This window comes from Cyprinodon tularosa, unplaced genomic scaffold, assembly GCF_016077235.1.
Source record: "Cyprinodon tularosa strain WSP-4 unplaced genomic scaffold, ASM1607723v1 ctg304, whole genome shotgun sequence".
Classification (NCBI taxonomy): Eukaryota; Metazoa; Chordata; class Actinopteri; order Cyprinodontiformes; family Cyprinodontidae; genus Cyprinodon; species Cyprinodon tularosa.
The window spans coordinates 1,402,992-1,426,970 of NW_024039013.1; the positions used below are offsets into that span (position 1 = coordinate 1,402,992).

At 41.9% G+C, this 23,979-nt stretch overlaps 2 protein-coding genes across 4 annotated transcripts in view; one reads left to right on the forward strand and one right to left on the reverse strand.

Moving 5' to 3' along the window:
* The window catches only part of zfyve9a (zinc finger, FYVE domain containing 9a), a 36,453-nt gene extending 22,471 nt beyond the window's left edge, over positions 1–13,982 (forward strand). For all 3 annotated transcript variants that reach the window (XM_038291939.1, XM_038291941.1, XM_038291940.1), the window contains exons 10-19: positions 369–524; positions 1,121–1,345; positions 2,225–2,307; positions 3,846–3,950; positions 8,600–8,750; positions 8,979–9,059; positions 10,986–11,148; positions 11,547–11,652; positions 12,049–12,225; positions 13,466–13,982. In XM_038291939.1, coding sequence (XP_038147867.1) covers positions 369–524; positions 1,121–1,345; positions 2,225–2,307; positions 3,846–3,950; positions 8,600–8,750; positions 8,979–9,059; positions 10,986–11,148; positions 11,547–11,652; positions 12,049–12,225; positions 13,466–13,627 — 1,409 coding nt within the window. In that variant the 3' untranslated portion in view covers positions 13,628–13,982. The remainder of the gene's footprint in view (positions 1–368; positions 525–1,120; positions 1,346–2,224; positions 2,308–3,845; positions 3,951–8,599; positions 8,751–8,978; positions 9,060–10,985; positions 11,149–11,546; positions 11,653–12,048; positions 12,226–13,465) is intronic.
* Positions 13,983–22,118: 8,136 nt separating this feature from the next.
* LOC119787870 lies at positions 22,119–23,613 on the reverse strand. Its single transcript, XM_038291916.1, has 2 exons — positions 22,276–23,613; positions 22,119–22,187 (listed from the first exon to the last, which is right to left on the reverse strand). Exons 1-2 carry the CDS (start codon positions 23,306–23,308, stop codon positions 22,174–22,176), a joined length of 1,047 nt encoding a protein of 348 aa, XP_038147844.1. The 5' UTR covers positions 23,309–23,613; the 3' UTR covers positions 22,119–22,173.
* Positions 23,614–23,979: the final 366 nt, after the last annotated feature.

A 23,979-nucleotide genomic window follows, 5' to 3' on the forward strand; every position in this document is an offset into this window, starting at 1 on the left:
TATATAATTTTTTTTTCTGTACGACTCGTTAATTATCAGTGGGTTTTATTGCATTATCTTTGTATGCTCCTTGGAGCTCCTCTGGGCTTCACAGTTGAACAGAGGAGGGCAGTGTAAAATGGCGGTCTAATACGGTCCATGCCTTCTTGGTATTAATCCAATTCTATTCAGTTTATTTACATAGTGCCAATTCACCATTATACATAATCATTATGCATAATGTTTGCATTTTGTAAACTGAACTATTCAAAGGTATTCCTAAACCTTTTGCCAACACATATCATGTTAAAGTGACTGTTTACTTTATTAGCAGATTCTGGGTGAAGTTGCTGTTTCCTGACCGTCTTCCTTTTCTCTTTACCTTTCAGATGTAAACAGGAAATGCTGGTATGTGACGACTAAAGGCATGCACGCCGTCGGCCAAGCTGAGGTGGTCATTCTGCTCCAGTGTCTACCGGAGGAGAAGACCATCCCTAAAGACGTCTTCACCCACTTCGTGCAGCTCTACCAAGAGGCTCTAAGTGGTGAGAGCTTCAACCGTTGGTCCATCTTAGAGGAAAGCATCTCTTCTGTAGGTCTGAATAACAGAACAGCTGTCTGTATATTTGCTTTGATTCACTTGGACTACAAGTGCTTACAGTTGAGGCTGGAATCTGTCTGTAGAAAAAAGTAAACAAAGCAAAATTCCAGCATTATTAGTGTCCTGGTTGTTCTTATCTCTGTTTTTTTTTTTTTTTTTTTTACCTCCATATGCTTCAGAGCCAAATCAGCACATATGAGCTGACTTTGATGGCTCCCTCCCCCAGGCTGCTTCCTCTTTCATATTTGCATCAGAGCTGTGTCAGCTGGTGGAGTGAAGTCATATTGTGAGTGTTGATCCTGATTAAGCCTCCGTCAGTCAGGCCTTGGGAGAAAACGCTGTTTTAAAGGGTTTCAAACCTCTGAGCTTTTGTTTGTCGTTCTCTAGCTGAAACCGTCATCTCCTAGTGCGGATCATAACAAACATTAATCCTTTTTCTTTGATGTCCGTGTCATTGAGAACCCGAAACGTGCGTCAGGGTCCTCTCTTCAGCTTCCTTCTACATCTCTAACCGCTCCCCTTCTCTCTTCTGTCCGTAAGGCAACGTGCTGAGCCATCTGAGTCACTCGTTCTTCACGCAGAGCTTCCTGGGCAGCAGGGAGCACGGCGGCTTCCTTTACATCAGCCCCTCCTTCCAGTCGCTGCAGGATCTGCTGCTGCCCAATCCACCCTACCTCTTCGGTATCCTCATCCAGAAGTGGGAGACGCCCTGGGCCAAAGTCTTCCCCATCCGCCTCATGCTGCGGCTGGGAGCAGAGTACCGATGTGAGCTGATACAGAGATGATACTGTGATGTTTCTGTGTTTGGAGATTTTTACTTTGGGGAAAACTGGTTTACTCAACCTTTTTAACATAATTCAAAAATGGGAGGTGTGACCTAAACTGTTGACAAACTTTCTGTTTTATTAGAGATGGATCTTTTAGTCATCTCAATTTGTGGGAAGCAGAATTAGAGCTGCTCTGATTCAAAGAAAAAAAGAAAGTGAAGTAGATGTAATGTGTTAGATGATGGCCTCTCCTGGTGATTAGCTTTAAGTATCTGGGGAACCAGTTTAAACATGGGAGGTGTTGTATCTTTATTTGTTTTCTGCAGCCTCTCGTGAATCTACAAAGCTGGTGAGCAGTTTTATCAGAGAGGTTCTTCTTTTACTCAGAATCCTCTTTCCATGCTCAGGCCTGCCAGCTCTGAGCTCCGCCTTGCTTCACTTAAGCCTTTATCCTGAATCCTGTGAGTTGAGCTGGAATACGTAAAAAAAAAGACACATTTTCCACAAAACTGCTGGAATCACCATAAAATTAATCCACCAAACAAACACTGCTTTTAATGCTGTCGCCTCTTTATGGCCTAAACCCCAGAAGATGGGCAGGCTAGAGGCTTCCAGCTGAACTGTAGACTGACGGCGTTCAGTGTGATGTTTTTCCAGCTGCTGGATGAGATGAAGCTGCAAATAGTAGGTTAAGAAGCTTAAGAGGCAGCAGGAGTCTTCATTTGAAAGTTAGGAGCCTTCTGTCTGAGAAATTATTAGGTCAAAGGCTTCTTTTTTGTCTTTGATTTAAAGAAAGTGATGAAATAATCTGTTTGCCGGTTAAATAGGCAAAGATGATGTGCAACGTGTTTTTGACAAACATTATTTGCTCTTGCAGTTTATCCATGTCCACTGTTCAGCGTTCGCTTCCGGAAACCTCTCTTTGGAGAGACCGGGCACACCATCATGAATCTGCTTGCAGTGAGTTCTTTCTCCTGTTCTTTATCTCTTATTAAAAAAATACAAACAAAAGCGTTCCGAAATGTTAATTAGAATTAAACTGAGAGAGAACCTTAAAGGAATAGTACACCCAAAACATGATTAGCCTTCATTTTCTACTCACCCCCATGCTGAACAACACTCTGGAGTACTTTTTTGATATCTCAAATGCATCTGGAGATCTGGGAGGCTTCTTGCTGTCTGCTGACATTCAAATAATGGAGGTCTATGGTGCCCGAGACAGAAAGGTCCATAAAAGTCCACAAAAAACGTGTCAATATTCCTCCATACTGCTCGTCCAATGTATTCCAAGTGTCCTGAGTGGGTAGCATCCAGAATTTACTCGAAACGAAGTCATTTAGAATGTTTTTAGAGCATAAACAGTAGTGTATAGGATTTCCTGAAAGCGCGCGCCAGCGCGTTCAGGACGCTACGGAAGCCGGCAGACCAAACCAGACGAAAGTGCGCATTCAGCGTCTGCTCTGCTGATAATGCAAGCGTAGAAGAAGAAATGTGCTGTTTACCTGTGCAAAGAAAGAAACAACGAAAGAAAAATGTCTGAGGACTTCAGTGTTGAGGAAGAGCAGGAGTTCTTTGCCGAGCTGAATGCGCACTTTCGTCTGGTTTGGTCTGCCGCAGTTTCCGTAGACTCGTGAACGCGCTTTTAGGAAATCCTATACACTACTGTTTATGCTCTAAAAACATTCTAAATGACTTCGTTTCGAGTAAATTCTGGATGCTACCCACTCAGGACACTTGGAATACATTGGACGAGCAGCATGGAGGAATATTGACACGTTTTTGTGGACTTTTATGGACCTTTCTGTCTCGGGCACCATAGACCTCCATTATTTGAATGTCAGCAGACAGCAAGAAGCCTCCCAGATCTCCAGATGCATTTGAGATATCAAAAAAGTACTCCAGAGTGTTGTTCAGCATGGGGGTGAGTAGAAAATGAAGGCCAATCCTGTTTTGGGTGTACTATTCCTTTAAAGATAGCCTACGTGTTCACACTAAGGGCCCTGTCACACCTTGCCGATTTACACAGCATATGCCCGAAGTCCCAGAATCTCTTAAAACGCTGACACATGCTAAACTTTATACGTATTTTTTTCTATTTCAGACAAGTCCAGAACTTACGTCCAATAACAGCCTAACTTATGCATAACGCACGGCATTCCCCATGAACTGATGCCCAAGCATCAGTTCATGGGGAATACAAAGCACCAGTTAAATTTGCTCCCTTCAGGGGCATCACTGCTCTGGATACGCTCTCAGGAGAGCATCAATGGCATACGCTGGCATTCGTCGAGAAATTTTGAACATGCTACACACTCGCCATATGTTTACATGTGCCAGCGTGCTCATAACTTATGCAAAACCTACCCATAATTTATCCAACACTTGCTACCGTTTTTGCCAGATTTTTCATATGTCAGGCCTTCGCTGGTCTAAGTCGTCAAGGTGTGACAGTGGCGTCAGCTACTCAAATTAAATAATCTGTCCGTTTGTTTTTGCAGGACTTCCGTAACTACCAGTACACTCTGCCAGTGGTTAAAGGTCTGGTTGTGGACATGGAGGTGCGGAAGACGAGCATCAAGATCCCCAGCAACCGCTACAACGAGGTGAGGCTCTCCAAAGGTTTGCTCTCCAGGAACCAGGGTACTTATCTGGGGAGAGGGGAACATTTTGGACTGCTTCTTGTCTTCTTGGGACCCTGATGCTTTGCTTTCATTTATAGATAAATCCAAGCCCATTCGGTATGGCTCAGAGAAACAAACTGTTATAGTGGCCAAGTCGAAGTCTGGACATTAGCCTAGTAGAATCATTAACTGTGTTTCCATTAACCATCAAATTGCTCAAAATGCAATTCTAAAAATAAATTAGCAAAGTGGAAACACTATAAAATTTTTCAATAAAGTTTTAGTTTTTTTTGTTTCAGTTTTTCGGTTGTATCGAAATTCTTTATATTTCGCAAAACTGTATTGGCCTTTTTAATCAACACAAGAGTCATGTGATCTGCAGCTGGAAAAAGCTGAAGTTGTTTGATAATGATGGCACAACATATTTAGATTCATAAGGAGACTTTTTGACATTTAGCTTGTGACATTGAGCACTAGAGCCATTGCTAAAATAGGTATAAAACATGTGTTTACATTGTCTGTTGCCATGTTGTTTTAAGAGTTATCACATAAGGGAATGTTTGCTTTTTTAAAATCGGGGGAAATATCATCAATTTTGCGCACAAACGCAGCTACTGTTGCATTTTGATGCAGTTTCTTTTTCATATAGGACGCGGATGTTTTGGCAGCCTTTTACTGCAGTTTTTTTTTTTTTTTTTACTCTAGTCTTCTTTTTCTGACACATCACCAGAAAAGTTGAGTATTAAAACATCCGTGAAGGGGCTGATCCATTTTTTAAGGCTTTTTTTTATGCTGCTGTCTTTTAGGCACCCATTATTTAAATACATGTTGTTGTTTTTTTTGTTGTTTTTTTTTTTGTTTTTATCGACTTGGTAACAGCTCTGCTAGTTTCCTCCCAGAGTGGAACAGATTCACACTGAACACTTCTTTGCACCAATACATCCAGCTACTTTTTATGCTACAACATAATAGAAAATGTTTTGTCAATTGGATATAATAATAATAGAAAAGAGATTATTTCTCGCATCTCTAGTCCTCCACGAATTTATGCTTGAGAGCAAAAATGATGATGCCCATGTTCCTTTTCTACACAAGCGTTTGGTTACTACATCATTCCAGTTTATTTTCAGACGGCAGGAAAAAAAAAATGACCCAGTTTTTATAGTTGACTAGACTCTGTGATTCATTTTTAATAAGATGTTGCAGCATGAAGCAAAGCGGAGGAACAGAAGGTCTCTGCTCACAGTCAGACATGTTACCTCAGTTACAAAACGAGCTGGCATCTTTTACTCTGAGGATAAAGGGTGTCTTATTAACACAGCAGCAGGCTCCTCTGTAAAGCTTCCCGAGTAGGAGAGGGGGGGTAAGAAAAAAGAGGAGAGAAAAACATTACCATACTTTCTTCTATATCCCATCATTTGGCTTTTCTAAAACTGTCTGATGGACCACCTGAAGCATTTTCCCATTTGAAGTTGTCCACAAAATAACAGAACTAGTCTGTTAGCGCTGGAATTGAACGTTTTAGCCATCAGGTTTGTTTATTGGTTGTGCCTTAGGTGATTAAATTAGCTTTATGTGTGTTTTAATGGTCTTTTAAACATCTAGATAGAACAAAGATGATATTCAAACATTCATTTAACCAATCACAGAAAATAATTTCAAAGGCTAAATAAAAAAAATAAAAAAAGAACTTTGTAAAAAAAGGATGAGACCATTGATTACCTGTTTATTTTGTTGTTTTAATTTATATAAAACTGCCTCAAAAACATAATTCTTCAGTAACTTGTGGCTACGGCTTAGATCACCTCATCAAAATCCAAAGGATGAAATTTCAGAGCAAAAGCCTAGGCAGGATCGGGATAAAAGTTTGTCTTGAACTACTGTGGCTTGATTTTACTTTTTTATGCACTTTAACATTTCCTCACTTAATAACCTCTAAAGATACCAAAAACCCATGGTCGTATGCTTTGAACCTAGGGCAAGTAGTATGACTTAAAATCCATATCACAGTATAAATCGAATCCTGTCATGGTAACAGTTTATATATTGCAGTATAAAACATGTTAAACATTTATGATTTGAAATGTTTGAAGATGCAAAATCCTTAAATTTAAAGTTTAAAATGATCATAAATGGCAAAGGTAATGTATTTTTAGAGCATTTATGTAGCAGAAAAAGTCATGTCAACCCCTGCTGTAAAATAGTGCAGATTCCCAGAAATAAAGAGTTTTTTATATTCCTAAACAGAAACATTTCACAATACACATAGTTCACAGTTCAATAATTTAAAAAAAGCATGGATTTTATAATCTGTACTTGATTAAGATCTTTTATAAGACAGTCACTAAAAAACAGTGAAAATGGTCTATATTCCAAAATGGTGCATTATTTTTCTCACATCTTTAGGACATTTGTGTTTTGTAAAATACTTCCAGCTGGGAGTTTATATTATATGGATCCAAAGTTTTAATTATATTTTTAAAGTCGTAAGGAAATGGCTACACCAACTGTTGCACTTATGAATTCTCCCGAGTGGTGCGCAATTTTACACCAGTCAATAAAGTGTGATTGGTCAATTATCAAGGGGGCGGGATTATTGTGGTGGAAGGTTTACAAACAAGGTTGGTTGTGGCCGGTGTCTCGGAAGCATCTTGCTAACCAGTTAGCAACTTAGTGCTAGTAGGTTCCCAATGGGAAATTACATTGGGACCAAGTAGCACTAAATTGGTGACTTAGAAATGACACTGTCAAGGAGCGCTATGGACAGAAACATGCAAGAGCAGGAGAGTTTTGTGTCGGAGGTCGTGGATGAGTCTCCTCCGTCATACATTTTTTACTTAGAGGAGGAAAGTGGGGACAAGGTTGTTGTGGAAGAGGATGCCAGGGCGGCAGAAGCTTGGTTTGGTGTAGAAGGATTACAGGGCTGGGTATTTTCACCAAAGTCCTGAATCGATTCGATTTTGATTCATACAGTTCTAAATCGATTATTTCGATTCGATCTGTTTTTACAATAATAAAAGTGGTTCAACTGTGTTTCAAAATACTCATGTAATTTTTTCCTGTCACATTAAACACAAAGTGCAAACTCGTAAATGAAACAGTTTAAACTTGAGATGTGAACAAAACTGTCTCAAAAGTGTAAACTTGTTTGTGAAAAGTGAAAAAGTGAAGCCTCACTCGAGCAAGCAGACGTGACACAGCAGACATGCATGAGCTGCATTATCTCCGCTGCACAAACCATATTTGCAGTGTTGTCTGTAACAACTACAGGGTGTTTGCTGGTCAGGCCAAATTTGTTAATGCCTTCAGTCAATCTATTGGCTATATTTGCAGCTGTCTGGCTTGAAGTAATCTTGGTGGTCTGTAGGATGAAATGTGAGGCGCCACTCGTTATCAATGTAGTTGGAAATCACCTTAATGTCACATATCCAGCACATTATCTGTGGGGGAAAATGGCAACAAAATTGTATATCTTGTTAAACAGAAAAATCCATCAATTTAATTGGTAATCGCCCTGCTCAACAACACTGAACCACGTTTTTTTTTTTTTTTTTTTTTTTTATTATAAAGGAAACTATCCTATGTAGAGAATTAGCCAGGTTGCAGTGCTGAACTAGATCACTTTATTCTCCATACGTGTTACCCACATAGAGGCATCACTTTAAAACAAATCACCACTAGAAAGCTCTCATGGTGTGACATCATCACAATCTCTGACCTCCTGATGGGAGTCAAAGCAAACGCAGTAGTGCTTTTTAAAATCACCAACCTGCTTTGCAAAACATTTAAAGCCCAGTTATAATAGACGTTTCATGCTTTCAATAGTTACTGGTGTTATGGCTATAAAAATAAATGAATGGTCCTTCTGTGTTATCAGAGTAAATCGATAGGTTGAAAAACTTAAAATTGGTGATACATGGTTTGTATAAAGTAGTTTGTATCTTAGTTGGTCACAGTCTAGCATGATAAATCAAAACACAGTGTTGGTGATAATCTATATGTTAGAAAGTATTTTTCTCCCTAAAAGCTGTTTGTGTTTGGAGCTTTATTTCCCCCGCCCCCCAGTTTGTCAGAATAAAAACTTCAGCTTTTCAATCTTCTTGGGCATACAAACTTTAAGTGATGCTGCGGTATATCCCTGCAGCGGAGCGTGGAGGAGGTATGCAGCCCAATACGTTTGTCTGCATGGCGTGAGTGAATGTCGGAGCAGGAAAAGGAGACGAGCTGAGAGAGTGGTGCCGGCTGTGGAGCTTGGCTGCTGAACGCGCTGACAGATGGGAAGGCGGCAATGCGAAGAGCCAACCGTCACTCCATAGCTTGCAGGCGAGCGTTTAACACAGCAAGTGGTTAAAGCGCTCCAGATTTTCAGTTTTATTTCTAAATGGCACAGAGTCGAATTTAGGAGAGAAGCAGGATTGTTCCAAGCTACTGATATCCAGCGCCGTCTGAAACCTTTTCTGCAATCTGTATTCAATGTGCCTTCCCATTCAAACAGGCATGTGCTCCCTGGAGCCCACTGCAATTAGGCTTAACCAGAAAGCCACTTTGAAGCCCTTTCTTTTTTTCCCCCATAGCATACACACACAAAAAGCTGCTCAATTAGTCACACTGTAAATGATGTGTCCTTGCAGCTGATGAAGGCCATGAATAAGTCCAACGAGCATGTGCTGGCCATGGGGGCGTGCTTCAACGACCGGGCCGACTCCCATTTGGTGTGCGTCCAGAACGATGATGGGAACTACCAGACGCAGGCCATCAGCATCCATCACCAGCCACGGAAAGGTGCAGACAGGAACACAGCCGGTCATACGATAGCGATCCTTAAGCTTTCCTCTCTGTATGTTTTTGATGTCCTTGTTTAGAAAAGCTCAACGTCAACATAGAAGAAAAAAAAAAATCCTTTTACTTACTGCTGTTTTTTTTTCCCTTTAGCTGCTTGACAACAAGTAACACCTCAATACTTGTTTTTTGAGTCTAAACCTTTTTCTCTTCTTCTTTCCCTCTCCTCAGTTACTGGAGCCTGCTTCTTTGTTTTCAGCGGCGCTTTAAAAGCTTCGTCAGGCTTCTTGGCCAAGACCAGCATTGTTGAAGGTGAGAAATGTGGATAGGAAAAAACATTATTGGCTGAAAGGAAGATGTCAAACAATCCACACAGGCTCGTGCATTGAGACACCTCTCTAACTGTTGTCTTGATAGAGTTATAAAATTAGTCTTGTTTAAATGTCATGCAGATTCTTATAGCTTAGTTTATTTAAGAGGGATCCATCTGTAGGAAGTACAGCCACATCATATTCCAGTGTTTAGCAGTAATCCCAACCACAACTTTCAGACGCTTCCTTTTTGTGTGGTTTTCTTCTTTTTTTTATTGATTGGGAGTCATTAAAAAAGCACATATGTACAGAAACTGATAGAGAGGAAAGAAAAACTAGTCATTTATAAAGATCAGAGAGTGGTGTCGTCTCTAAGATGTATGCTACATACCATCATTAGGTTGTCCTCAACGGTCTGTTGTCCTCTAAAGCAGGGGTCTGCAACCTGATGCTCAGGAGCTGCAAGTGGCTTTTGGAGCCTCTAATTTTGCTCTTAATGGTGGCGGGAAATTATAAAACAATTTTTATGTAGCTTAGTAAAAAATCCTTTTCTTAGATGCTTTATCAGGTTATTTTAATTATGAATCTATAGAGAAACTAAGTTTTTCTTAAAAAATCTTAAAAATGTTATTTTTTATTTTATTTATTTTATGACTTAAAAATGGTTTTATGATCAGACTGACACCTCAGTAGTTCAGCAAGGATGCAGCTATAATCTGTCGCCTATTTCCCTGAATTGACTTCAGGTTGGACTTTCCCTTGCTGTACAACAGAAGTGACTCTAAGCGCATCCGTGTTAAATGGTTCTGACCCAGCAAACAAGAGTGTTATGTTCAAGATGCATTTTGTGGATACTCAGAAGTAGTAGGATATGTTATAAATTACAACTTCCTTGTTCAGGAATATAACTCCCATATCGGAGAGCATCAGAGTCTGGACCCTCCCCTGCTTTTTCTAATCTTTCGTCTCTTCATTCTAGTTGATAATATATTCATCTTCTTCTGGTAAAATATCACAGCAGAGGCGATCGGCTTCCAGCTCAACTGAAACCCTTTCAAGTATGAGCGCAAGCAATGTGAACGAGCAGAAGAGCGCTGCAGTTCTGTGTTTGGCAACACGATGAAGTATCATTAGAAAACTCCATAATGCCAATTTAAAGAAGAAAAAATGTTTTTAGATCCATATATATTGTTATTTAAAAGGAAACCCTGACTGACAGAAATTTTCTTTTTTTAAATAGAGGTACCATAAAACATTCTGATAAATAAAAAAAATAATATTTAGTATAATCTAAATTAGATCAGTTATTTGTGTAATTTATGATACATTACACATTTCTGTACAGTTTATGATCGATTGATTGTTTCTGCATGTATCAGTTGTTTTCAGAACAAAAACATCCCACTGATGATATAGAGGTCTCTCTCAAAAACACAAATACGATCAACTTGGTGTTATGGGTACAGCTGAATAGTTTGTTTCTTTAATAAAACGGTAACAGATTTCCTACAGCAGATATTCAACAGAAATATATCAGTTTATTAGAAGGACATGTAACATTGGCAGCTTAAAACGACTTTAATTTAGCTGGATCAAGGTAAAGTGGCTCTTTATTTTGGAAAGGTTGCAGACCCCTGATCTAAAGGCTGGTTCACAAGGGAAACAAAGAAACAAGAAAATGCTGTTCTAGCTGTTAAGGTGTTAAAAATGAAGCCTAAATGATGGTTTATATATTTCACATGAATTCTGCTGCTAATATATATTTTTTCTCTTCATTTGGTTTTATCCATCGAATAAACTCCCAGAGGAAAGATAAACCACACATTTTGTTTAATCCTGAGCTGTAAAAGCATTGCTTCTTCGGAGCATCCAGACGGTTTCTTTACACATTAAGTATAAAAGATGCTTTGTTTCTGTTTTGCTTAAGATGGTGTGATGATTCAGATCACAGCAGAGACCATGGATTCTTTACGGCAAGCCCTGAGGGACATGAAAGACTTCACCATCACCTGTGGCAAAGCTGACCAGGAGGAGAACCCGGAGGTGGTCCACATCCAGTGGACAGAAGACGACCATAACTTCAACAAGGGGTGAGACAGAGACACCAGAAGGGTGAGGGTGGGAGGAAAGGCATTTTAGTCACAGGCTGTCAAGTCATTCTCTAAGAAAGTCTGAGCACAGAGGAGCGATGCGCTTTGACAATCACATCCAAACAAAGTAGATCTTTTTTCTAGAGCTCAAATTTATCCTGCAAACAAATGGAGCCATGCTGCATTTTGTGCAAATGACGTCTTCAAACAGCTGAAACGTCAACCAGTCTGTTTCATTCGTGTCTTGTTCAATGGCACTCTGGAGATCAATTGTCTCCCACATCTGATCCATTTAATTTGCTGAATTCCACTTTCTTCTTCTTCCTGTAGATCAGTCCTTTGCTTTATGCTGCGTTTGTAAAATAAACTCCAATATGATTTTTATTTTTCCCTCTCAGGGTCATCAGCCCGATCGATGGGAGATCTATGGAGTCCATCGCCAGCGTGAAAATCTTCCACGGCTCAGAATTCAAAGCTAACGGCAAAGTCATCCGCTGGACCGAGGTGCAGCCCAGCGCACACTCACAGAATACTGCAAATTAAGCAAAATCAGGCCAGCAGGCAGATCTCCTAGGACCAAATGTTCAGTCGATTTAACCTTCATCCCTAGAGGCTGGAGGCTATAAATGAAGGCTAAACTGAACTCGGATCTTACACATCAGCAGGGAGCATGCATGCTGTAGACGAAAAAAATGGAATCAAACATCTGGCTTGTTACAGAACAAACGAGTTAAAGGATAATCTAATTTATAGACAGCACAATGGAGACATTAAACCTGCAGCAACGTTCTGTCTCTGCTTGTTCGTCTGACTGAGAGGAAAATAAAGGCCTTCGACTCTGTATCTTGGAGCTGCAAATGGTTTCTACTTGGTGATAAAAAGTGTTTTCTATCCACTCAGGTGTTCTTCCTTCAGAGTGAAGACCAACCCAACGGGCTGAGTGATCCAGCCGACCACAGCCGGCTGGCGGAGAACGTGGCGCGAGCTTTCTGCATAGCTCTGTGTCCACACCTGAAGCTGCTGAAGGAGGACGGCATGGCCAAGCTAGGGCTGAGGGTCACTCTGGACTCTGACCAGGTAGGAAGGTCACGTCCATAGATGGAGAGGGGGGGTGCATCTTTTTTCTTTTTTTAAGTGCATAGTCACATTATATGTATCTACAAGAAGTCCAAAACCTATTTGATGCTGATAAAACAAGGTGATACACACCAAGCATCCACCCTGACATTCTTTTGATTGACCAGTTTGATCCTAAATAGAATTCCAGCACCAGGCACAATGAGCAGACATAAACAGATTTGGCGCCATCTGCTGGCAGCACTGCTGAACTACCAGAAAACCAGATAGTGACTATGAAGAACTAAACCGTTCTGCAACGCCTCATTATAAAGCGACAGCTTGGCGTGGTCAGAGACCAATCAATATTTAATAAATAAACCTATCCACAGCCACTGATCAATCAGTCGACTTCTAATATCTTTTGTAGACAAGCGACAAAGAATAGCTTTGCTATTTGCTAGCATGAGTATTAATTAGGACATTTGCATCTCTGGATTTTAGCCTTTCCTTTATTATTTCCACACTTCACTGGCAGCTGTTAAAAGCTCAACCATACTAAGCTACTTGCAAGTTTAGTCTTTGTGCACATGCACAAGTATTGTACAGCCACTGTTATTTTAAATATACAAAAGGGCTATAATGACTAACAACCTGAGCAGAAGCTAAGCACATAAGGCCTTGGGGATGTCTGTATTAGCTAAATGAAAGTGTTTCTAATTGCTGCTAATTACTCAGTCTAACATCAGCAATACAACATCTCTTTAAACGATCATCTCTTCTGAGCTAGAGTATTAGTTACTATTTATTAATAAAACTGCTCCTTCCTTTATCTCCAAAGATAGAACAATTTATTTGTTCCACTTAAAGTGCATTGAGGTCTAAATGTAAATATTTTTTTTTTACCACTGAGGCAAAACCTCACACATAAAAATTTATTCAATTCCATCTTTTCACCAGAGTTCATTTGTCTCACTTTAATCCTTTTTTTTTTTTTATTTACAAAAACTAATCCCAGTAGCTGGAGTTACTGATGCACCTGTCTCCCATGTCATTTTACTAGAGGGTCAATTAACTACTGACTATCTACCATCACAAAATTAAATGTCTGAAGTTGACTTTACTGAAACTTCCTATATGTTGATCCTTTTGGCAACATAAAGCTGGTGAAAGTGGAAAGTGGATTTGGGGAAAAAACAAAAATAAATGCTGAATATGTGTTCCAGAATCCTGTCCTCTAACCTAGCATGTCTCTGTACAGGTGGGTTACCTGGCAGGAAGCAACGGCCAGCCTCTCCTGCCTCAGTACCTGAGCGACCTGGACAGCGCTCTGATCCCCGTCATCCACAGTGGGGCTTGTCAGCTGAGCGAGGGCCCCGTGGTTATGGAACTGGTCTTCTACATCCTTGAGATCATCTCTTAGGAGGCCTCACAGACTCCCACCTAACGCAGATTTTCCTTCTTTTTTTTTTTAAACACCACCTCACAGCCTGTTCCTCCTTTATCTCCCTCCGACCATTCGCGCCTCTAAAAGAACCACAAAACTGTGCCGGGCCGGTCCAGGTGGGGTAGCATTCCTCCAGTCGAACCTATGCATCCACCCGCCGTCTGTTTGCAAGCAGATGTGTTTCAGTGTCCGTAGAAGCTCTGAGCAGAGTCTGTCCTGACAGCCACACAAGGAAAAACAATTGTAGCTAATCTAAAAATGACTTTTAATTAACTGATATGGCAGTCAGCTTTAATAAACAAGCAAAGATTTTAATCTGCAGATGTTTTATGAAAAAAATCTAAAAATTTTATTTAAGCATCTGAAAACAGCATGATATAAATAATAACTTTGATGTGTATCGATTAAAGTGGGAGCTGCTGAATAAATCCAGAACGTCCAATCAAACGCCACAATTAGCTGTTTTCATCAACTTAACTATTGCAAATAAATATCCATATTTCTTTTCTCACATCTGATAAAATTTATTGATTTCCATAATTTTTTTCCTCCTCTGAGATTCTATTTTGTATTTAATCAGATCACTTACCTTATCAGGCAGTTCTCTTCCTAAGTAACAGCTTCTTGAAAATACAAATTCAAGGGGATTTAATTTAGAGCATAATTTTGAACAGGAAGGAAAGTGAACCTCCTAACATTCCCTTACATGCTTCCTTGTCCTGCTTAAGAAAAGGTTGTACAGCTTCCACCATGTTTTTATAGGAGGAAGGTTTTTTTTTTTTATAGGGAGATCTGCATACTGAGCTTTACAGCAGTTTAGCATGTGAAGCTAAAGGTCTAGTCTTATCCAAGCCTTTTCTACCAGTATTGCGGTTAATTAATAGTTGCCCCATCAATACATTTTCCCACCTGAGCTGTGAACATCCGCCGCTCTTCCAGTGTTACCATGCCAATTTTGCCTACTTTCTTGGATTAATGCTCCTCTTTCCAAGCCTTGCATCTTTTGGTAGGTTTGTCGTTGTGCCATAGATGTTCCAGTTTTCAGTGTTGATCTGCCACATAAAATGGCAATAAAATAATCATATTTGTGGTTACAAAAAACTTTGTAAACAACTTTGTAAACAACTACAGCCACGCACAACTACAGATTTTGTTCTTTAAAACACGAGAGAGAAAAAAAAACATTTCCCATCATTGCAGGTTTAGAGGCTATAAAGTGTGGGTGTTCGGACAGATCCAACCGCTCCTCAGCTTCTCGTTGGACGTCGCTCCACTGTCACTGTGTCAGCCGGAGGCCCCGGAAAGATGCACTCTGGGTAAAACCTGCCTCTGTGTAGCACGGATGCTGTTGCGTTTCCATCGCTTGGATGGAGGAACACATTGGAGGTGGAGAATGAATATGTGAGGTCAAAGGGGTTTGGGTTTTGTTTTTTTTTGCACGGTGGGGCTCAGTGCCTGCAGCAAAGAATCACCAAGGAAAGAAGATAACACATTGGCTTCACTTTCAAGCTTTAGTCGATCAATCACCAAATACTTCCGTCACTAACGATGACATAGAGTTGTATATATATTTTTTAAAGAGAGAGAACGTTGTCCCGTCCTTAGACTATCATCTGTGGCCTCCAGAGATCACAGTATCAGTGACTGTCACCAAGCCCGACTGTACATGGAGACTAATCAATTTCCTTTTCTTCAAAAGCATCTCGTCATGCAAACAACTGTTGCAAATGTAAAGATATATAAATATATACAGTATATATATATATATATAAAGAGGTATAAAACTAATTGCAGAAGCAGTGCACTGGAGTCTAAGCCATTTACAGGAGTTAAGATGAGCGACGGAGTGCCGCTGTGTCCTGGAAGTTTTTTTGTTTTGTTTTTTTTTCTCCCAGATGCAGCCTTCCTGCAGAAACCAGAACTATACTGACTGACCTGCAGCTGAATGTATTTCATGTCCCATTTTCTGCGTCCTTCCAAAGCCCTGAAAACAAAGACTGCAGCACTCTGGAGACACGTTTTCAGGGGCATCAACTGTTGTGCAGCTATGAAGAGATCGTCTCCGTCTGCTCCTGAAAGAGCGTCCTCCTCTAGCAACTCGGACCTACGGATGGAAATCTACGAATGTATTCTTCTTGGGTTTTCTGTTTGTTCCCACATCCTAATCAAAAAAAAAACTGTACAGTTATTCTGTGTGGCATTTCCATCTTATGATTAAGGAGGGATAGCTTGAGGGCTTTTCTCAAGGTATTTGAGGGTTAAAAGGGTATGAAGTCAGACAATCTGAAAATCTGCATAAGAGCCAAAATTTCAGATTAGAAACTGTTCATTTCTCCCTTTCAGATATTTCAGGAGTTCCGGTCCTAGTAACAAGCTGAAACCAACTCTTCCTGGTTAATTTACTGTGACCATCCCACAGATGGTGTCACCCAGTCGCTGTGCGGCATTCATGTTTCCCCAGAATCAATTGTTTTCTGTTCTCTTTCACTGTTACGTTTTATTTGGGCATCATTAGATATGTGCAATATGTTCCCCAAAAAGGTGCAATTTGACTGAAAAAGTAGCATTTTTGTTTGTCGTTTAGTTGGGATAAAAAAAAAAAGTTTGTCAAAAACTCTTAACACTGCATGCAAACTGAGACAATGCATTTGTTCAGTTGTTTACTGGTGTTTTTTTTTTATATATATTTTCAGACAAATTATTTTAAATGCCAAATTCTGCATTTGTTTTCCTTCCAAGTGTCATGAAATAGGTCTTTATTTGAAAAAAAAAAGCATATGTAAAATAAACCTTGTAGAAAAATGAAAGGAGTCCTTATCTTTTTTTATTCAGAAAATTATGCAGCAGAATTAAATTACCATTAAAACGGTGGGATTTGATGTTACACTGAAGCATGATCACAATATTCATTCTGCTTGTGTAGCGTGGTACAGAATGAAGCTGTCTCCACTACACATTTAATTTGAAATTCCGCTTTATTTTTCTTCTGCAAAGAGCCAAAAATGTTGATATTAGAATCAGAGTTCGCCACACACGTATATCAGCTTCACTGTTTATACGTGTCCTCATTCTCTGAATGACCGAGAACACACAGTGTGGCGAACGCGCCCTCTGCTGGTCAGGGGTCGACAGTGACTTCTGTTCAATAACTCATTTCGAAATAACAAAATCACCTGTACTTATTAGAAAATAAATCAATCACAATTTGAACATAAACAGTGGTACATTTATATCAGATTTAACATGTTTTTGATTATGGGGTGGATATTTTAACCTACTGATGGCTCTGTATGCCACACTCTCCTCCCCAATAACAAATGTCCACAGACATTTCTGATACCCAAAATGTACCATGCCACCTATTGAAGTTTCTTACTGATAACATGGTATTACTTATGATGTAATTTTTTTTTTTTTTGTGTCGCCATTGACATGACATACAATTAGTACTCATTCATCAAAGTATCTGGACAATTTAGCCCTAATACCAGTAAACATCAGCTACTGTACTTTAGATCCTCTTTGGATCAACACTCTCATGTAACAGAACTCATATCGGCCTCAGTTCTTTTAGTCTGTTACCCGTCTCTATCTGTACAGTACTACTTCAATACATTCTCCTGGAAGCGTCTCTTCACTCCATCCAATTTCACCATTGTCCTTTTACCTTTTGAGTCAGTTTTCTTGCAGCTAGATTCATGGTTGTGTGAGTTCAACCCATTACCTCAGTATCCAGAGATGTCCATGGACGCCACATGGTTGGTGGTTTGCAGGCTGGAGTCATACTCACGACTGGCAGGCTCTCCGCACCGGCTTTCACCCACGTTGGCTCACCCAAGGCATTGTAGGTCAGAATCTGGGGACGGTGCCGATGTCGCTGCGGGTAGCTTTTCACTGGTGGAGGGTCAGGATCATCCTCCTCTGACGACTCTTGCAGACTTTCCCTGGCCTCTGTAGTGTCGTTCACCTTGCCTCCGTCAGCTGCGATGCCTCTGTTGTCAGTCTCTGCGTCCTCCTGAGCCATCGTTCCATCTTCCAGATCTGGCACTCGATTTTGCAGGGTGTGTGATGGTGTAAATGGCTCCGCCTCTGGATCCAAGTCCACAGTTCTCTGCCTTCTTACTTCCTGGTCGTCTTGGAAACGACACACCAGCTCAATTTCATCACTGTCCGAATCCTCCTCTGGTTCGGGGATTTGCTGTTTCCTTCTTTTTGTCCATGTTGGTATCCTCTCTTGTCGTTTAGCAGGGCCTGGTTCTGGTTTTTCCAGGGGCAGACTGTCACATGGGAGTAGGAGGTTTCGATGCAACACACGTCTCTTACCTCCTCCCTCTGGCTCCACTTCATACACTGGGCTGTCACTGCTCCTCCTTCTCACCACCACATGCACTTTCGGTTCCCAGTAAGCCCGCAGTTTCCCAGGGCCACCCCTCTCTGACAGGTTACGTACAAGCACTCGTCCACCCTGTTGCAAATCGGCTCCATATGCTCTTTTGTCATAACCTTTCTTGCCTCGTAGAGCTTCCCGAGCTGCTGTTTTAGATGCGATCTCGTAGGCTTGTTGCATCCGTTTTTGCCAGTTCTGTACATACTCAGCATATGTCTCTTTTGCTTCTCTTGGCTGTAGATTGAAAAGCAGGTCTACTGGCAAACGGGGTGACCTTCCATACAGTAGGTAGTAGGGGGAAAACCCAGTGACCCCACTGCGGGTGCAGTTGTAGGCATGCACCAGTTTTGGCAATGAGCTTTTCCAGTCTGCCTTTTGTTCACTTGTGAGGGTGCGAAGCATAGATAAGATAGTCCTGTTAAATCTCTCACATTTCCCATTACCTTGAGGATGGTAACATGTTGTATGGGACCCACGCACATCACAGCTCCTCTGTAGTTGATCCATTAATTGGTTGTTAAACTCTCTTCCCATGTCGTGATGAATCCTCTCTGGAAATCCAACACGCAAGGCAAAATCATTGAAAAGTTTGTCGACCACAGTTCTGGCAGACTTATTTTTCGTGGCATAGGCTTGGGCAAAACCAGTGAAATGATCTATCACAATAAGAATGTACTCGAACCCCTGTTTGCATGTCTCCAAGTGCAGAAAGTCAATGCATATCATCTCCCCTGGCCGTGTTGTGACAATGGTTGTCATGGGGGCCCTGGTTGTTTTGTGAGGTTGCTTTGCCTTGAGACACTCACACTCTTGGGTGACAAAGTGTTCTATGTCGGAGTACATCCGAGCCCAGTAGAACCGATCTTGGATCAGGTTTACAGTTCTCTCAACTCCAAGATGCCCCATTTCTCTGTGAAGCTCATTAAATACCACTTGATGATGTTCTTTTGGTAGAAGAAGCTGATGTTTATCTCCCACTCTCCTAAAGAGAATTCCATCCTCATTTACATACAACTTTGCCCACTGTCTCATTAATACTCTGACATCCGCTGGTTCTGCTTTAAGAACTCTCCTGGGCGGGTGCTGATTGTTTCTCTTGTAACGCAGGACTGGGCCTAGGACAGGGTCTTTTTCCTGACTGTCTCGAATCTGTTCTGGTGTCAGAGACCTAGTCTGGGGCTGTGCACTCGGATCTCCTACTAAATCTAGTGCTTCTATTGGGACGGTAGCTACCCAGACTGGGGGAGTGTCTCCCTGCACACAGAGTCCCTGCACTGCTGCACTGAACACTTCCTGACCAACCTCCTCTGTACACTGTGTCATGAACGTATCTATGTCTAATGGCATGCGGGATAGGCCATCCGCATCTGCGTTACTCTTTCCTGGCCTATACTTTATCGAAAAGTCAAACTCAGACAGCTCACCCACCCACCTATGACCTGTCGCATTAAGCTTAGCTGTTGAGAGAATGTAAGTTAATGGATTGTTGTCTGTATAAACTACGAAGTGTGGGGCATGATAAAGGTAATCACGAAATCGTTCACATATTGCCCATTTTAGAGCCAAAAACTCCAATTTCCCTGAGTGCATGTGGTAGTTCTTTTCAGGCGGGGTTAGAGTCCTGGAACCATAGCCTATTACTACCATCTTGCCATTCTGTCTCTGGTATAACACAGCCCCTAATCCTTCCTGGGAGGCGTCTGTGTGGAGGATGAATGGTTGGGTCAACTCTGGGTAACCCAGCAGAGGAGGCTCTATCAGCTTATCTATGAGAGAGTTCAATATGTTTTGGTGGTTAACTGTCCACTGTATCGGAGTGTTAGGTGGGAGGTTACCTTTCTTCCTGGTTTTGGGCCTGACCTTGCCACTCTCTTGATCTGATGTTGATAGCAGCTGGTAGAGCGGCTGGGCTATTCTGGAGAAGTTTGGGATGTATGTTCGGTAGTATGAAAGGAATCCCATCATTTTTCGCAGTTCTCCCACTGTTTTGGGTGCTTTCTCCTTTAGGGCTTGGACTGGGGCAACCTCAGAGGGGTCCATAGTGTACCCCTGTCCAGATACTAGTCGCCCCAAAAATCTCACCTTCCGCTTTAACACTTCACACTTACGGGGACTGAGCTTCACCCCATGCTCCTGGTATCTCCGTAATACAGTTCTCAGGTGCTCAATGTGGTCCTCAAAACTTGAGCTATGGACCAGATTGTCATCAAGATAGGGTTGACACATTACATCTCTCAAGCCACGCAAACAGTCTTCCATGTTTCTCTGGAATTCTGCAGGTGCTGCACTTAACCCGAACGGGATTCGGATCCACTGGTACAGGCCCCAGGGAGTTATGAAAGCTGTCAGGGGCTGGCTTTCCTCATCCAAGAACCCCTGATGGTAGGCCTTCCCCTGGTCTAGTACAGAGAACCAGGAGCTGCCAGTGAGGGAATCAAGCATGTCTTGTATTCGGGGTATAGGGTGGCGATCAGGGACTGACTTTTTGTTCAGCTCCCTGTAATCACAACAAAGTCTTAATGTTCCATCCTTTTTCCGCACACACACGACTGGTGAGGCATACGGAGAGCGTGAAGGAGTAATCCAACCTCGATTCAATAAGTCTTGGATATATTCTTTTACCTCCTGGTGTAGTGGCTTCGGAACCGACATGTAAGTTTTTCTTACTGGGGTCGTGTCATGCAGTGTGATGTGGAGTTTCAGTGAGGGGATTGAGCCAATGTCATCATCGTCATATGCAAATGCATGACACTCCTCTCTCAGCAGCTGTTTGGCGATCCTACTTTGCTCCTCATTTAGGTGACTGAGGTCGACGGGAGGGTCCCACCAGGCCGGTTTTGAGTTCTGGGAATTGTCACTGCCTGGTGCTGATGCTGTTGGTGATGTTGGCTTTACTTTCTCCCCTTTATTGATTTGCTCAATACTGGCAGCATAGGCAGTCTTCACTGTCTGTAGATGACCCAAAATGGTGCGCTGGGTCAGAGTTACACTGTGTTTGTTTGTATTAGCAATGGGAACTGGTACATAACCTGACCTTTTCCACGGGGCACTGACTAGACCCTCCTCTATCATTACACCCTCTGGTAATGTCTGATCTTCGTTTGGAACTAGCAGCAGGTCTTGGCCATGATATTGAGCCCCAGTATTGATGATAACATACACTGTGGTGACCTGTTCAGCGCCTAAAGTGAGTGTTCTATTTCCTGTGTGCACAATTCCTATATCTTCTTCATATGACGGGGCATGGATAAGCTGTAGCACTGCTTGTGCCGTCTTGACCGTTATTTGAAAAGCTTGACTCACAGTATGAGTGGTCTCTGTCTGTGTTGTCTGATTCTTCTCCCCTGTTATTTCCTCTATCACATTATAGCCAATTATAGGCTCTACTGCTACATGGGGGTCACTTGACACTAGAATTGGTACTAGAAGTGGTTTGGTCAGGGTGGAGTCCTTACCTAGCCTAAATTCTGCTTCCACCCAGCCCATGAAGGGGATCTCAGTCTGGTTGGCGGCCACTCCCAATACAATATCTGAGCCCAACAGCTCACTGAGAGGTCGCACTGTGCTGTGTGGTAAATGTTGCTTTCTCCATTCGTCATTAATGATGGTTGCCTGAGCACCTGAGTCCCATAATGCTACCACTGGAACTGTATCTAATGTGCAATGGACAGTGTGTCTCTTTGCAATTAACTTGATGAGTCTTTCCTTGCGTCGTGGTGGAAGATAGTTAACTGACGAGATTTGAGGTGGTGCATAGGGGAGGGCAGGTTGCGGTATGGTGAGACGTGATGATTCATGGGCTACCGGGGGTCTCGGCTCGGCAGCCCCCTCTCGTTTCCCTGCTGCTCCTTAGGCCGTCGACATCCTCTAGACAGATGCCCCTCTTGCCCACACCTAAAGCAATGTCTGCAGGCGTCCCCCATCTGAGCTTCCTGACATGCCCTACAACCTCTGAGCCGAGTACGGCCGGGTGTGAATGGTCTCTCTGTTAGTCTAACTTGTGTAGCCTCCACTGTCTGTAACACCAACTTCTTAATTTCTAGCACCTCAGCCTTTAGCGCTTCTAATGAGTCTACCTCCGTTTTGGGTCCTTGACTTTTCTTACTTCTTCCCCCTTGTTCACGAGTAACACTATCTACTGCTGTCTCTGAGGTTTCTGATGGATGCACTTCTGCCTGCACTTCACTGATTTTTGGGGACTTGCTCACAACTGTCTTCCTCAATTTTTGTTGTCTCTCTTGTTCTAAGTTTGTTGCCTCATTGATCCGTTCAATTAACACCTCATCTGTGACAGTACGGTTGCTGAGATATGGTTTGAGTTGAAACTTAACTGCATCACTGTAAAGACCAGTCTCTATAGAGCGGAGAAATTTTCTTTGAATTAGTTGAGGACTGAACTGCTCACCTTCTTCGCTTGCATCATCATCGCTGAATTTTCTCATTAGCTTCTCTTTCAGTTCTATTGCTCTGAATAAGAAATTCTGTGCTGACTCCCTTGGGTCTTGTGTCATGTTCATCAGACGATGCAGCAGGTCAGAGGAAGAATCCACTTTGTAATGCCCCTTAAGTATGGTTTTGAGGGTGGGTAATGTCAGTCCTCGCTTTATTTCCAACATTTCCCGCAGATGAAGACCTGGGCTCACAGCACGTGTGACTGCTTCAATAATCTCTGCTTCTCCATGTCCTTTCTGTAGTGCCGACTCGATCTGGTTTATGAGGCTGGTGTAGGACAATTTTTCTTTCTGGCCCGCTTCACCGATCTGTCCCATTATCCGAAACTCCCGCCTCAGCGTGACCTCAGGCAGCCTGGTTGGTGTGGTGATGGCAGACTTTGTGTCTACATCCTTTGTAGTAATGGGGACCGATGCAGTGTGTCCTCCTGCTGCTTGCATCCTCTGCTTCATTTTTTCCTCCAACGCCCCAATTTCCTCTTCCATCTGTTGCTGTAATTTCTGGTACTGCATTTTCAACTCCTCTAGCTCCCCTTTCTCCTGAACTACGGTCTCAGCCTCAGTTTCTTCCAGTGTTGGATTCAGAGAGGAAAGATCGGACAGTAATTGCTGGAGATACTTCTGATATGAATCAGTGGACTCTTCACCCTCTTCAATTTCATCTAATGTCTTCTCCACCAACCTGATTAGGGTGCGTCTTGTTTTGCTGGCAAAACCCCCAACAGGTGCGTTACACTTTAGATGTTCACATAGGTGAATGAGCTCCTTCTCCCCCAGCGTCAGCAATCTCCTGCTCACCTCGTCCCTTGCTTCCTCCATGATGCTGCTTTGATTGGTCCGGCTTTCTTTCTATGCGATTAGGCCCTGGGCTGAACCAACCATCCTCTGCTACCAAAATATGTAGCGTGGTACAGAATGAAGCTGTCTCCACTACACATTTAATTTGAAATTCCGCTTTATTTTTCTTCTGCAAAGAGCCAAAAATGTTGATATTAGAATCAGAGTTCGCCACACACGTATATCAGCTTCACAGTTTATACGTGTCCTCATTCTCTGAATGACCGAGAACACACAGTGTGGCGAACGCGCCCTCTGCTGGTCAGGGGTCGACAGTGACTTCTGTTCAATAACTCATTTCGAAATAACAAAATCACCTGTACTTATTAGAAAATAAATCAATCACAATTTGAACATAAACAGTGGTACATTTATATCAGATTTAACATGTTTTTGATTATGGGGTGGATATTTTAACCTACTGATGGCTCTGTATGCCACACTTGCAATATCTAGATTTCACCATACACGTTGAAGCTTTTTAGAAATATCAACAAGACATTTACCTTTTGTAAACCTGTAGTTGGTTAAACACTAAAAAAACATTTTTTCTTTTTTAGGAGAGAAACTGAAATGTTGTGACCAACCTGTGGGCTGAGGTGAAGCCATTTACTAACTTGGCTCAGTAGCTTTATTATGGCTTAATTTATATT

Excerpts from the sequence above, each read along its gene's own strand:
- LOC119787870 (XM_038291916.1), bottom strand. The coding sequence starts at position 23,308 with ATGGAGGAAGCAAGGGACGAGGTGAGCAGGAGATTGCTGACGCTGGGG.